The sequence below is a fragment of the Serinus canaria genome, chromosome 18, assembly GCF_022539315.1.
Source record: "Serinus canaria isolate serCan28SL12 chromosome 18, serCan2020, whole genome shotgun sequence".
NCBI lineage: Eukaryota > Metazoa > Chordata > Aves > Passeriformes > Fringillidae > Serinus > Serinus canaria.
This window is the reverse complement of record NC_066331.1, coordinates 7,750,710-7,766,454: the sequence shown is the minus strand read 5'-3', so window position 1 is coordinate 7,766,454 and position 15,745 is coordinate 7,750,710. Positions and strand designations below refer to the sequence as shown.

The window sequence follows — 15,745 nt, the reverse complement described above, 5'->3', positions numbered from 1 at the left end:
CTGCCTGAACAGCACCTGCAGTGTGGGAGAGGGATCCCTGCAGGGGCATTTTTGGACGTCCTCAGGGTGTAAAGGCAGAGATGGAGCAGTGCTCAGGGCTCCCTCCCTGTCCTGCCCTGCCCAGAGCCCCTCAGATCTGGGCTGGCTTCTTTAGGTTCATCATGAACCACAGCAACACATTTTATGGATGATCTGGTGTCATCAAAGAGTCAGGATTGCCCTACATGAGCATCTTGTACCCGAAAGATGCTTGATGTGAGTTCATGTCTGTAGCTTTTCTTCTTACAGCATCATATCCCTTCAGAGTTCATTTGTAATTATGCCTCCATGCTCCTTTCAGGCCTTATTTATAACTCCCCAGGTACAAGGAATACTGTTAGACAGTCACTGCCAGTCTCTCCACTCGAAAAATCACACTATTTTATCTCTTTATTCTCTTATCAGCAGCCCCTGTTATCTACTGCCTCGGCCTATCCAAAACACTTATCAGACCTTTAACTGCAGTGTCATGAATTAAAAAGGATGTTCTGCCAATGTAAGGCAAGTGGCAATTAATGGCCACTAGTATATTCTTTGTCAGGTTTATCACCTAGAAGTATCAGTGAAGTGGATGAGAGTAGGGATTTTTTTGTTTCTCTCTTAAGGTAATCTCTAAAATATTAACCAGACAAACTGTTATGAAATGAAAACATTTCAAATTGCAAAGAATATTTCAGAAATCTTACCCCTTGAAAGCAGTCTTTTATTCATTGTTAAAATTATGGAACTGTTTTCTGAAGTACTTTAGAGTAGAATAGTTATTTGTCTGGAATGTCTGTCTTGAGCTACAGAGCTTGTTCTTGACCTGCCCCCTCTGTAATCCTTTCCAGGATTACACTGAAGGAAAGCTGTATCTTTAATTTATGAGCAATATTCTATTATCTGGTCTAGTTTGTTGTTTTTCAAGTTCTAACTCTCTATCTCTTCCCTCCCCACTTTGTCATCTAACTCCACTAAATAGGTAAGTAGTTAATTTCCCTCATTAAGGTGTGAGGCATTTTCCTATTAATTGAATTATTGGAATGATCCTTTGCCACGTGATCTAAAAGAATTAGGATCATTTCTGGAAGCTACCATGGGAGATTAAAAATAACAAGTAATAGAGATTCCTTAGTTTGTTTACAAATGATGAATTTTATATAGGAGTTTCCAGGCAACCAGTGTGCTTGATGATTATTAGAGCAGAGATCAAAAGAAGTAATCAGTTCTCCAAGATATCTTTGACTTTCCTGAAATTCAGCAATGTGAAACCACCATCTGTCAACTCAAAAGCAACCTACCATGTCCTGCAGGAGTCAGGGTGGAACTTGTGCCCAGCTTTTTCCTGGCAAGTAGAGTATTTTGCAGAGCAGATCCATATTATCTGTTTGAAAAGTCCAGAAAGAAATGAGAGCAACTCCTGCAGTAAATCAGAATGAGTAAACACACCAGTGTTGTGGGAACTCGAGCTACACTCCTAATTTGTTCTATCTGTTGTTTGTTGTGAAGTGAGAATTTGACAGCAGTTAGAAACAGAGATTTATTTTCCATGTGTGGGGCTGATGCCAGATTTTGTGCTGAACTTTGTTCTTCATTTCTCTGGAGCTGGAAGGTTTATTTTGTGTTTGAAGGTTTCTTTAGCTGCAGTTGAGAGATTCATGCTCATGGCATGGTGTGGTGGTGCACCTTGAAGTGGGCAGCTGGAAACTGCTGAGTGCTCTTCTGTGGCAGGTTAACTCTTCTTATAATCTCTTTGTATTAATTTTTATTTTAATAATTTTTTAGGAAGCAAGATTAAAATTTGCTGGTGACTGTTAAAATCATGTCTGACAATGCTCATTCCATCCAATTCTTTAACTGCAATTACTTCAGAATTCCCTCAGAATTTTATATGGTTGTAAAGTCAAATTTGGAGAAAAGTTTTAGAGAGAGATTATCATGCCTTCAGTCAATAGAGTTGGAAAACACTGATAAGCTTTGACATACAGTTGTTTCATCAGATCCAGCAAAGTGATAGAGACTTTTCTGCTAAAGTCATGCTTGAAGAATTCAGCTTGAGCAGTTCAGCTCATTGTGATTTGTGATGGCTGTAGGTAAGGCATGCACGTGCCAAAGCAGTTCTGAAATGTATTAATAAAGTTTAATTTCAAAAGTCTGAAATAAGATTTAGCTTGATCTCCTGGAGGCATTGCAGACAGGCTGAGCTTTGACAAACAAAGCACATGTGAAAAGTGCTTTTATGGAAATGATTTGCTGAACTTCACCTCTTTGGGCTCATATTCTGCAATTCCATTAGCCAGTATATCTTTGCTGGCAAAACATTACTGTGTTTTTCTTTTAGTTGGAAACTTACACAATTAAAACCAGAGACTTTAAAAATGGATTTATTCGGGATCTCCCAGAGCAGAGTTTTTAATATGTAATAGTTAAAGCACTAAAAGCTTTAAAGTAGAAATTAGGTAATATTTATTCATTGTGTTTGCACACTTCCTATGTATATAATTTCACACTTTATATAGAAAATACACTTTAAAAAAAACCCTCCATAATACCTGGATGATTTGCTTCATGGTGTCATGGCTGTTGATCTCAAATGAAGAAAGCAGCATGGAGATGTTTCTTTGGAACCACAGGAATTGGCTCTTCATGCTGCTTCAGTGCAAGGTGACTGTGTATGACAAACACACAATTCCATGCTGCAATAAACTCCTGAGAGCTGCAATCCTTACACTCCTCTGTTGGCCACAGAGCAGAGCAGTCCACTGTACATCACTGTCCACACATTTCTGTAACGTGCCTGTGGAAAAGTTCTCATACTACTGGAATCAAAACATGGGGAAAATTACCAGAACCTGGCAAATTCTGGTTATTTTAAAAATTTGAAAAATTACCAGAATGAGAAATTTGACTTGATTACATTTTTTGCCACTAGCCTCACTCAAATAGTGCTGTGAGGAGTTGTTCAGGTGTGAGAGGTGATTGTGTTTCTGTCTTCTTGTGTTGTTTCTCAGGGCTTTGTTCAGCATTTGGTGGCACTTGATGTGTGATCTGTGGCCCTGAAATCAGGCAGTGTTCCCAAAGGTCACTGGTGCCAGGTGTGGGTTTAGACAAAAGGCCATAAATGTAGCAGATAACACAGAGAAGGGATGTAACCCTCCTGGTGAGGAACATTTTCTGAACTGCAGTAACAGGAAAGTTGTGGGAAGTGAGCCTCAGCTAGTTTAGAATTTTGTCTCCCATTAAAATTTTCAAAAACTCCTTATACTGCTTTGAATACAAGAAAATGGCAGTCTCTGTGTATCCCAAATATGGGCATTAGGAATGAAAAACTATGGTAAAAACTCATCAGTAAACTAATCTTTGGAACAAATTTTTCTCTATTGTGGATGTCATCTGACATCGGGCAGCAGAGCATGAAAAATAAATCTGCTGCTTCAAATCTCTTTGACAGTGATTAGAATTTTGCATAGGGAGAAAGAAAAATAGAAATGTGTGGAAGATAAATAACTGAGGTGCTTTTGTAGTTTTGCTGTCCTCACTTTCAAAGAGTGGGGCTGTGCAAATGCTTCATGGCTCAAAGGTGGCTGCTTTTGCTTCAGGAGCTGCAGCTCTTCTCCAGCTTCACTGTGGATGGCTGTGCTGCAGGGCCAGCCAGGGACAGGATTGCCCTGGTGAGGTGTCTGTGAGGAAAGAAAAGGTCAGGAAACAGCCTGGCAAGGTGGTCAAACGTGCAGGTGGCAGTTGCTGACAAAGTATCAGAAGAGACCAAGTAGCAGGAGCTGTGCTGATGGTGGAGAAATACAAGGTACAACACAACTGAGGTCAAAGTGACCAGGGAGAGGTGGGAGTTTAGTCCTTGGGAAGAGGAGAAAGTCCCAGATGCACACTCAGGTCATGTGAAAACTACAGGAAAGCTGAATTTGTACAGCTCAAGAATTACATATAATGCTACTAGAAAGAAATAAAGACATTTTGTAGCAGTTTGGAGGGAAAAGAGCCCCAAAGAACAAAAAGCTGACTCTTTCATAAGTGAGTCAGTAGTAAGAGCAAGGTCAGTGGGACAGAGGGACCCACTGATGGGTGGCATGAGGAATACTTTAAATAACTTTCCCCTTCATCTGTAAACTTCAAACTAAGGCTACAGTGAGTTAGAGACTTCAGGAAATAGAGTTTCCAGTTGTCTGGAAATAATGACATGTCATCATGTGCATCATGTAGCAGACAAAGCAGAGGAGAGATTGGAGCAATGTGGTCACTTTAAGAGTATGAAAACTATAAAAGAGAAAAAAGCCAACTCATGTTAAGAGGTGAGAAGTAGAACTGAGGAGGTGTAAATCAGTCAGAGTAACTGTTAGAATGATCCTAGGGGGGAAAAACCCCAAAGCAGCAATTTCTGTGCATGTTGAACTTTTCAGGAGAGAAATGCAGTCACTGGGGTTTGTGGAGAGCAGGTTATACCAGATGGTTAAACAACAGCCTTCAATAAATTTTTGGTTGAGACCAACTGCAGAAGAGTGCTAGGCAACAGAAAGGCAGAATTTCAATATGGAATAGTGGTGGCACAACTGTGTAATTCGGTAAGAAATAAAGAAATCAGAAAGTTTCTTTATTTTGGCCAGAGCAGCTCTGTACCCAGATACAGATTTGTGGATCTGACAGTGCAAAAATGGGTCTGATCACAGGGTAAACTTGATTAATGTGTTAAAAAGAGACCAGACCCTGAGGGATAGAGGCAGCACTGTTCCTGAGGGACATGTGGGATAAGGCCTCTGAACTTTCCAGCTGGAGTACTGTGCTTCAGAAAGAACCACTTGGAAGAAGCAGAGGAATGCAACAGGAATGAGTAGAGATCTTGGAGGAAAACCTTGCAAAGAAGGAAGGAGTCAGAGCTCCTGAGTGAAAGGAAGATTGGAATTATGAATGCTGAGATACCTAAATGGCTGCTGCAGGGAAGGAAATTATATTTTCCATGTGCCTGTGATGGATCAGATAAGGAATTATGGGCTAAAATTTCAACAAGGAAGATTGAGGGGGGACATTAGGAAAATTCTGCTGTTATGAAAGCAATCTTGAGAAGTGAGATAGAGCACTTGGGAATGTGCAGGCTCCATTGCTGGAGGCCTTCCTTGCTGGGTTGGGATAATGTCACCTTGAGTGTATCAGGAATAGTTCCTTAGATCAGGTGAGCAGGCTGCATCACCTTTCAAAGCCCCGTTTTTAGTCTTCAGGTATTAATAATTATGAATTTTAAACTTATGAGACACATTCCCCATCAAAGTTGGTCCAAGATAGGGAATGGATGAGCTCTGCCAGCACACTTAGTTGGAAGCTGCACTTTATTTTTCTCCCAAGCTTTTTATTGGGCTGTGACTGATTTCTTGGGGTTCTTCTTTGCCTTTCTGTGTACCCTGACTGGTAAAAACAGTCCCCTTCAATAGGTGCCCTATATAAGTACTTGCCTTCATAAATTTAAGTTGGTTGTAGGAAGTTTGTGTTATTTATAGGAAAAATACAAGGTTTTGATGAATCATTTTAACTAATGGAAATTTCCGTCATGCATAGTTAGTTTTAAAGGAATGTAATATACCACAACAATAGTTCCACTTAAAACCATTCTTGCAAAATTGGCTCTCAGGCTTAGTTCCTGGGTGCATTTGAAATAATTTTCTGGCTAGAAACAAAACCAAACAGATTTTATTTCCATTTATCTGTTGTTTTTGAGATGAGGTTGAACCCAACCGGTTTTCAGAGACTATTGCAGAGAAACAGAGAATAAATGTCTTCAGGAGGAAACCAACTATTTTCAGAAGTCCTTCAGTGGAGCAGTTCTTGAGCCAAGAATAGCAGCAGCGATTGTGCCTCGGTGCTGGAGTGGCAGCGACCCTGAGAGTGTGGCCAGAGCTTTAAAGAGCCATGGTGGTGAGATCCAGGACAGAGGGACAGCACTGCTCTGATGAGCCCAGGGCAGGAACAGAAACAGCACAGCTGAAACGTGCCCCACTTACCACGTCATTAATATGTATTTGGGGCAGGTAGGAGGGGAAATCCTAAAGGAGTGTGTTGGGCATGCTGGAAGTTGGTGTGAATTAGCCTTCCAGATTTGCCTGTGGGCACTGATAAAAGCCCTCTATGTGCAATTATGCATTTATGATGATCTTTAGGCCCTAAAAATGTAAAGCTGACCCCATTGTGAGTGTTCCTGTGCCTTGGAGAGAGCCGAGGCTGCCAGCCCAGGGTGTTCCAAGATGGTCGGTCCCGCTGTGCAGGCGCAGGCAGCGCCCGCTCCTCTCCTGCCGCATTGTTCGGGCAGCTCTTCCCTGCCTCTATAAACAACCGCGCCGCTGATTAATGCGCTCGCATTTGCCACTTAGAGCTGGTTTAGATAGAGGCAGGGAAGTCATTAAGGGCTTGGCAGCAGTCCAGGGTACATCTGGGACTTGGGAGCTGCCGCTGGGGCAGGGAGGAGGGCAGCGGGCGGGAGCTGGGGCAGGGGAGAGGAGGCTTGGAACAGGAAGGAGCCGGGGCAGGGAGGAGAGCGATGAGGCAGGAGCTGGTACTGGAGCAGGGAGGAGGGTGATGGGCAGGAGATGGGGCTGGGAGAGGGAGGAGGACATTGGGCAGGAGGCAAGAGATGGGGTTGGGAAAAGGGAAGAAGGCACTGGGCAGGAGGGACAGATGGGGCTGGGAGATGGAGGAGAGCACTGGGCAGGAGGCAGGAGATGGGGCTAGGAAAGGGAGGAAGGCAGCGGGGAGGAAGCAGGAGATGGGGCTGGGAAAAGGGAGGAAGGCACTGGGGAGGAGGCAGGAGGAAGGGAGAGGGCACTGGTCAGGAGCTGGGGCAGGAGGAAGGAGGAGGACTCCGAGCAGGGGCAGGCGTTCCGCAGCGCCCGCGTCTTCTCTTGGCTGACTTTCAAAAGCGGCAGAAAAGCAGCTACGGGCGCTAATTGTAGCCGGGTCCCGAAGTGAAAATGTTTTGTGACAGTTGAAAGAATTTAAAGAGGAAGGAAGATCGGTTTAGTGTCAGCTGCAATTAGATAATCAAAGCTTAAAAATCCTGCTCTGTTGATACCTTCACCTAGAGCTGGGGAGCGGAGCTGGGGAAGGGGGAGGAGGGCTGTGCGTGGAAAGGGCATTTCCATAGCCAGTGCAGCCGAGGCCCGGCCGAGCTCGCAGGTTGTCTGGGCGCGCGCTCGCACAGAGAGATTTTCTTGGCAGCTCTACAGGATGAGGCTTACACTGTACACAGCCGACATATTGAAGCCGGGAGCCCTGGAGAACGTAGAGGCAGGAGTAGAAACAGCTCTGCACACAATGTAGCGTCTCCTAGGATGGTTGGGCGGCTCCTTTCTTCAGGTATTTTATTACCCATCAGCCCTTTTTAGAGCCAAAAAAAGAGAGAAAGTAACCCTAACCCTGAGAAAATAGCATCTGCTTCTGTTAAATCAATTTATTACATAACATTTCAGCGAGAGAGCAGCAGCACAGCGTCCTGAGCTTTTGGCTGCGTTTCAGGTTTGATAAAATGGCGTCTTCGCAGCGAGCTGCTTGTAAAGATATGTTGCACTGAGCAGAAAAATGCAATGATTTGGTGTTTTCTACTGCTGCTTTTGTGTCAGAGAGGTAGCATTTAGTGGAATCTCTAGTAATAATGAAAAGTCTTGTTTATTTTTTGCTTGTTTTCTTAATGCATTTGAAAGCTTTCAGCATCAGAGGGAAGGAACTACGTTTGAATGTCGTAGTGCAGAAAATGAAAAGGGGATAACAGGCTTTTCCCCGTGTGGGCTTAGCTATGGTTTAGTTTTAAAATAAATAAAGCTGCTTTATTCAATGCTTCCATCTCTTTTCTGCCTTTCCACATTATGTGTGCTGTGCAAGATTTCAGCTTCCTCAATCCATGAGACTTGTGAGTGAGCTTTTTAGGGGCTTCAGATAGATGCCAGTTTTCAAATCTGTCTCTATGCCTAGAGCTGGATGCAGCAGGTAGCCTGAAATGTTAGCACTATAGTGCCCAAATTTTCTGCTTTATTATATTTTGTGCTTCAGAACAGATGCTTATGTCATGTTTTCTTTATGAAATTAGGCTACATTTGATTTAGCACTTAAAATGTTCCTGGCGATTCGTATTTAATTCAGATTTGGAAAAACGCATTTGTAGTATTTTAAAGATGTGCTCATGTTGAATTGAAAATTATATTTTGTTGGGGAGAGAGAAAGTAATTTGCCCTTTTTTTCTCATATTCTGACTCAGGATCACTAACCTTTATGTGCCAAGGAAAATCCCCGGCGGGACTGTCAGTGGCCCTTGGGATTTTTCTGTGTTCAGCATGTCAGAGCAGGGAGCACCGTCTGTCATCTGTCCTCTGGGCAGCACAGGGAGAGCCAGGGGGTCTGGTTGTTGTTACGTGACAGACGTGGGCTGAAAAACAAAACAAGTAATAAGAGAGGAGTCACTGTTAGATCTGATTTAAAATAGGGTGAGCACAATTTATTAATAATGTTCCATTAAAAGTTTATCCCAGGCTTTGCCATTTCGTACCCTGTCCGTACTTGGATTCCAAAGTCAGCTGAACATTGTGTTATAGTTGGGAAAACAGGTTTTACTGCACAGCATTTGAACTAATTATTGCAGTGGAAGCTATGAAGATACAGTTACTTTTAACTCTCCTGAATAAAAAAAAATTCAATATGATTGTAAATTAGATTTTCAGAGGAGGAGGAAAGTTTGGGGTCAGTTGCTTGTCCAGGCAAAGTATTTTGCTTTTCTAAGAAATGCATGCAACAGCTTCTCCCATTTCACTCTACTGGAATTTTGCACTTGTAATCTATGTAAACATTAAACTGATTTTGCAACTAATTATTCATTACCCAACACAGCCAAAAATGTTTTCTGTTTTTAATAAGTACTGAATTGAAGCTGGTCAAGTATGTTGGCTACAGTACGTAATAAACCAGCAATCTCCTCCCACCCCATTAAGGATATTATTTAAAAAAACAGCAATCCAAAACAAAACAACCCCCTTATGCTATTGTTTATACTGCTCAGAGCTGTGCATTTTCCAGGTCATGTGTATGGTTGCAGTTGGACAGAAGTTTTGTGCTTGTTAAAAACAAATTTGAGCCATTATCCTCAAATTAATATTTCCTTCCCGATGGCTGAAGAAATATTGTTGATCAGGAGAACGATATTTTATAAAAGATGCATAATTAAGATATTGAAACACAAAGTATTAATGTAAAAATAGTTTTCACTTTGTGGTGTCCCAGCACTAGGATTTGCTAACACAGAATACCTGTGGTTCCTGTTCCTTGTGCCTTGTTTACAGTCTTTGCTCAGCTCACAGAGGAGGGATAGAAATGCTTCTGGTGGACTCAGAGCCTTTATTTCACATCTTTGCATAAATTAAGAGGTTTTAAAATGGGTTTCCCATTTCAATCTTAAGAACTTCTAAAAGAAAAGAAAATATTGTGATTTTCTGTGAAGAGTTAGTTTCCTAGAAAGTTGGAGGAAATCTGCATTTTCAAAAAAAAAAATAAGCCCCAAACAAACAGAAAAGTTCTCTAGATTTAATCATACAAAATATTTTGCATTCATCATTTTTCCCGACCGGTATTCAGAGACTATTGCATGTTTAAGGTCATTACAGATTAAGTAAGACTGTGCTACTCATTATTTATTTCATAGCAGCAAGCCCCTTTTAGTTAAAATGGAAAAATGCCTTTTTGTTATTTGCTTCTAGAGACAAGAATATCAAACTTACTCTATCCAAGATCTGTATTCAAACTCTTGGTTTGTCTGACAGCTAAGCCCCACTTTTTGCAGGTTTCTGTTCATGGTGTGAATTTTTTTTTCCCATTTTCTTTATATGTCCTTTTTCTTATGAGCTTTATGACAGCAGCCTTGGTGTTACAACCGATTGTTCCAGTGGGTGTTGGACACTCTGAGGTTATTGCAACTTTTTTCTGTGGTTTTTGAGCCATGACTTGTGGGAGGTGCCAGCGGGACCCCGGTGCCAGCGGAGCAGGGAGGGCGCGGCACAGGGACCCGCTGCTGCTACGGGGGGGATCACTGGTTCCACATCCCCCCCACAAAATTCCTGTCATCCCTGCCACAGTCACCACTGCCACAGTCACCACTGCCAGGTTAGCCCGAGGGTGTTGTTGGGGGAATCATCTGAACCTCGGGAAGAACAACTGTGGGATGGGAGATGGAGCCCCTGGATTTGCAAAGCCTTGGGAAGCCCAAGGGTTGGAGCTGCGCGTTCCTGGAGGGATCCTGCCAAGCTGTGCTTGGCCAAGCCCAGGCACTTGGCCATTTTCTACTCTTAATGTGGACATCTGTTGCGTTTTATAGTTCTTCTCCATCATAATTTTCTTTTCTTCTTGGTTTCTCTCACTGTTCCTGAAGATCTGCTCTCATATTTGACAAATTATTTTGCTCCCTACTCTCAGCAATTATTCTAAGCTATTTTTTCATCTTCAATCCCACCCCTTTCCTTTATTTTGTCTAAGTGCTCTCAAATTTGAGCAATGCTTTAACCACCATCTTTGGGGGAGCGGAGAAAGGAGCTGATTAAACAAGCAGCCCCCTTTCATCTTGTCAGCCATGGTGCTGTTCCTGTGAGTGTGGAGACGTCCTGGGCGCTCTCCTGATCCTCCTTCCCCAGCCTGCCCTGCAGGGCTCTGCTCGGGCAGCACCTGCACACAGAGCTGAGCTTTCAGCTTTGAGGAGACCTTTCATTGGAACAATGGATTTCCAGCCACTTTCAAATCCTTCTGAGGCTCAAAGGCAGCCCTGAGTTGCACCACCCACAGGGTTGAATAAAATCTCCTGTAACTCTTCTTATCTGATTCCTTGGTTGCCTCAACTTCTTATCTTCTGGCCTGGCCTGCTGCTGCTTTTTTCCCTTTGTTCATTCCTGCTCTGCTAAGAATGTTCCTCGGCTCATTTCTCTGACCCTGCTGACCCTTTTTAAGTCATTGCACAGCCTGCCTTCCCCTTCCATGTCTTATCTGGGATTCTGGTCTCTGTTTAACACCTGTGTAGCAAATCTTAGATCTTCAGGTAAATGTTCAACGTGCTTCCTCAGCTCTCTGCTGTAGCAGTGGCTGTATCCATCCAGGAATAACAGGATGCTTTCTTCCTTTCCAGCCATTGCATGTAGAGGAAGGAATCCAGGTAAATCCAAGTGGTTCTGTTCACATTCTTTCAGATTTGTCACGTGCTTGTCAATTATTATGCAAGAGGTTCTTTCTTGTGAGGGTGGTAAGGCACAGGGTGCCCAGAGAAGCTGTGGCTGTCCCTGGAAGTGTCCAAGGCCAGGCTGAACAGGGCTTGGAGCAACCTGGGACAGTGGGAGGTGTCCCTGCCCATGGCAGGGGGTGGAATGAGATGATTTTTAAGGTCCCTTCAAACCCAAGCAATTCTATTTTCTGTGATTATTTAGGTCTTTTCTGGTATCATGAGAAGATAGGTGATGTATTAAGACTGTCTTTCCTTTCCTTTCTCTAAAATCCTTTCTTCTGCTTCAATGAATTGAAATTTTTTTAAAAGCAATCTGGGTTGATTTAGCATGTTATTTCTTCATCTTGCAAAATCTTCGTAAGGCAACCAAGCAACCACCTAAAAAGCTACAGGTAAAATGTGTGAACAAGACTTTGTCAGAGAGAAAGAGCTTTTTCTCATCTTGGGAGGAAATTTTGCAGTATCAGAACACCTCTAATTAGAGGAGCTAATCACACCAACGTACTTGTGATTTAAATTAATTCATATTAGGCATTTGTTGTTAACAGCTTGTTTGGGAGATTTGTTGCATCCATCTTCCCCACAAAAATACTCATTGTATTCACAAAAAGAGTAGAAGCCATGTTTCAGCAGATTCAGAGCAAGTAAAAATAATTGACATCCAAAATTTGTTACTTTGATTTGTGCAAGCAGTTAAGAGGAGCTCTTCTGCAGTTTGTCTCCCATACAGTTCTCTTGGATCAGACTGAAATACTTGTTCTCAAATTCCTGTCAAAAGAACCTGAGAGAAACAATCTTGTGCAGAGCAATTGGGATGGCAAGGAAATGCAAAACCTTGACCAAAGCTTGAGTTCTTAACATGAGACGAGTTGTGCCTTCCAGTTTATTGTCATACCCCTGGTGAGCAAACAGCTGCTCAAAGCTCTTGGTTAATTTTTTGGGTTAGTGTCTGTGTTTAAAGATGTGACAGTGCTGAAAAGGCACAGCATCACTTTTCATTGACTTGGGGACACAGGGGATTGTGTGTACAAATCCCAAATGATGTATAAACCACGAGCAAAGCCTGTGAGAGGTAAGTTTCCTGACTAAACTGTCAGTTCTTTAGAAATGCCCAAGATCTCTGCTAAAATATACATTGGTGGTGTTTATAAGTCACACCTGACAGTAAAGGTTGCTGACTGGATTTGTTTCTTTGTTTCCAGGAAGGGTTGCAAACCTAAATTCTCTATGAATTCAGTGGGTTGTGTTGTGGGTGTGTATGTAATATCTCAGGGCAGGATGACATTTTACATTTTTTTATTGGATGCACTTTCATAGTGTTTCTCTAAAGAATGAGAACTAAGTCAAAATAAATGGTAAGAGTGTGCTAGGTACTCTTCTGTGTTTTTTTCCAAATTTCCTTTTTAGACTTTTGACATAAATTAGTATATTTGCTCTTCTTATTTATTGCCTGCTTATTATTTTTACTGGTGTACTGGGGGCTACAAAACACTTGCTCTGTTTTAAAATGAAATTGTTCAGTTATTTTAATTGAGAGTTTTGTCAGATTAAAAAACCCCCAACAAGTTAATAGGAGCATCGTGCTCCATCCATTGTAGTGTGGAAAATTTGCTGTATTATGTTAGAGAATGTACTCTAAATTTTAGCAGAATGTAGTGTTGTAACTAGTGATGTAAACCAATGCTTTTAATAGAGGGCTTTTGCAGTGCTTGAACAGTGGACTCATTTTTAACCTTGGATCCTTTCAGATCTCAGCCACAGTGGATTGGGAGACCATTATGAGAATTCCCACTGGGGACAGCAGCCCGCTTTCAGGAGTGAAGGCAACTGCAGCTGGGATAAAGTGATAATAGACAGGACTGACAAGGAAGCGTGGCCTTCCATTACCGGAGCTGAGACTGAGTCTGCCTCAGAATGTACTACAGACACTGACTCTGCCTCCAACTGTGGCTCAGAGAACAGTAGCATGGCTACAGGGAGTGCCCAAGGCAACTTCACTGGACATACAAAGAAAACTAATGGCAATAATGGCGCCAACGGAGCACTCATCCAAAGCACTTCTAACCAGAGTGCCCTTGGAGCTGGTGGAGCCAATGGCAACGGCAGCTCGGCCAGGGTGTGGGGGGTGGCTGCGGGCTCCAGCTCTGGCCTAGCTCACTGCTCTGCCAGTGGTGGGGATGGAAAGATGGACAACATGATGGGAGACGGTAGAAGTCAGAACTGCTGGGGTGCTTCCAACTCGAATGCTGGCATTAATCTTAACCTTAACCCTAATGCCAATCCAGCTGCCTGGCCTGTACTTGGACATGAAGGAACTGTGGGAGCAGGCAACCCTTCCAGTATTTGCAGTCCAGTCAGTGCCATAGGTCAGAACATGGGCAACCAGAATGGGAACCCAACAGGCACCTTAGGTGCTTGGGGAAACTTGCTGCCGCAAGAGAGCACAGAACCACAAACGTCCACTTCTCAGAATGTGTCTTTCAGCGTACAACCTCAGAACCTTAACACTGATGGACCAAATAACACTAACCCCATGAACTCTTCACCAAACCCTATCAATGCAATGCAGACAAACGGACTGCCGAACTGGGGGATGGCCGTGGGCATGGGGGCCATCATCCCGCCCCACCTGCAAGGCCTTCCTGGTGCTAACGGAACAGCGGTTTCTCAAGTCAGCGGGGGCAGTGGTGAAGGAATGGGCAGTTCAGTATGGGGGATGTCCCCAGGTAATCCTGCCACAGGAAACAGCAATTCTGGGTTCAGTCAGGGGAATGGAGACACTGTGAACTCAGCATTAAGTGCTAAACAAAATGGATCCAGCAGCGCTGTGCAAAAGGAAGGAAACGGAGGGAACGCGTGGGACTCGGGGCCTCCCTCTGGCCCCGGGGTCCTGGCTTGGGGCAGGGGCGGTGGCGGGGTTGGCAGTGTGCATTCTGGAGCCTGGGGCCACCCCAACCGCAGCGCCAGCAACGGTGTCAACGGGGAGTGGGGCAAGCCCCCAAACCAGCATTCCAATAGCGACATCAATGGGAAAGGATCAACAGGGTGGGATAGCTCGAGTGTTACCAGTCCGAATCCTGCCATGCAGCAGGGCAATGAACAAATGAACTCTTGGGCCAAAGCTGCGGCGTCTGGCACCACGGCTAGTGAAGGAAGCAACGACAGTGGTGGGAGTCAAAATGAAGGCAGTACTGGGAGGGAGGGGGCTGGAGAGGGCAGGAGGAGAGACAAAGGGATGATAGACCAAGGGCAAGTTCAGTTGCCAAGAAATGACCTTGACCCCAGGGTCCTGTCCAATACGGGGTGGGGACAGACCCCTGTGAAGCAAAACACTGCCTGGGAATTTGAAGAGTCCCCAAGGTCTGAACGGAAGAATGACAATGGAACTGAGGCCTGGGGTTGTGCAGCTACTCAATCTTCAAACTCAGGGGGGAAGAACGATGGGTCCATCATGAACAGTACAAATACCTCTTCAGTATCTGGGTGGGTCAACTCTCCACCGGCAGCTGTTCCAACAAATACAGGTTGGGGAGACAATAACAACAAAGCACCAAATGGCCCAGGGGGGTGGGGAGAGTCAGCAAGCTCTACTACTGTTAATAATGCTGCTGCTGCCAAAAGCGGCCACACTTGGAGTGGGACCGCAAATCAGGAGGACAAATCACCTACCTGGGGTGAACCTCAGAAACCCAAATCTCAAAACTGGGGAGATGGACAGAAATCAAATCCAAGCTGGACTTCAGGAGGTGGAGACTGGACAGATTCATCATCTGTTCCTGGACACTTGGGTGATGGGAAGAAGAATGGATCTGGATGGGATTCTGACAATAGATCAGGGTCTGGCTGGAATGATTCCACAAAGTCTGGGACCAGTGGGTGGGGGAATGGCACAAACAGCAAGGCTAATACAGGTACAAGTTGGGGGGAATCTTTAAAGCCAGGCCCCCAACAAAATTGGGCTAATAAACCCCAGGACAACAATGTGAGTAACTGGGGAGGAGCTGCTTCTGTAAAACAGACGGGGTCAGGGTGGGTTGGTGGGCCAGTGCCAGCCAAACAAAAAGAGAACTGTGAGGCAACTGGCTGGGAAGAGCCATCTCCACCGTCCATTCGCCGCAAGATGGAAATCGATGATGGTACCTCAGCTTGGGGCGACCCAAATTACAACAACAACAAGACTGTAAACATGTGGGATAGAAATAATCCTATAATTCAGAGCAGTACCACAACCAACACCACCACCACTAGCACCATTATCAACACCAACATGGTTGAACCTCAGCCATCGCACCAGTCAAGTGCCCAGCCGAACCGGTCCCCACTGCTTGGCCCAGGTATGGCAACAATTTTGTGAAATATTTCATAAAACAGCTTTAAGAGATGCTTTATACCAGTACCACTTGCTAAATGCTGTCTGTCCTGTCACTTGTTGGGTAGAAACCCTGTGTTTATGTCCAGAATATGTTTGTTCCTTTACTCTGAAGC

At 44.0% G+C, this 15,745-nt stretch overlaps 1 protein-coding gene across 16 annotated transcripts in view; it reads left to right on the top strand.

The window, feature by feature from the left end:
* The window catches only part of TNRC6C (trinucleotide repeat containing adaptor 6C), a 104,455-nt gene that overhangs the window by 49,864 nt on the left and 38,846 nt on the right, over positions 1–15,745 (top strand). For 12 of the 16 annotated variants that reach the window (XM_050981266.1, XM_050981270.1, XM_050981261.1 and 9 more), the window contains one exon: positions 13,009–15,594. In XM_050981266.1, the coding sequence (XP_050837223.1) occupies positions 13,009–15,594 (2,586 nt within the window). Of the gene's footprint in view, positions 1–6,539; positions 6,572–6,596; positions 7,372–13,008; positions 15,595–15,745 lie in introns of those variants that run through there. The other 4 variants (XM_050981272.1, XM_050981273.1, XM_050981271.1 and 1 more) reach the window with 4 other exon arrangements.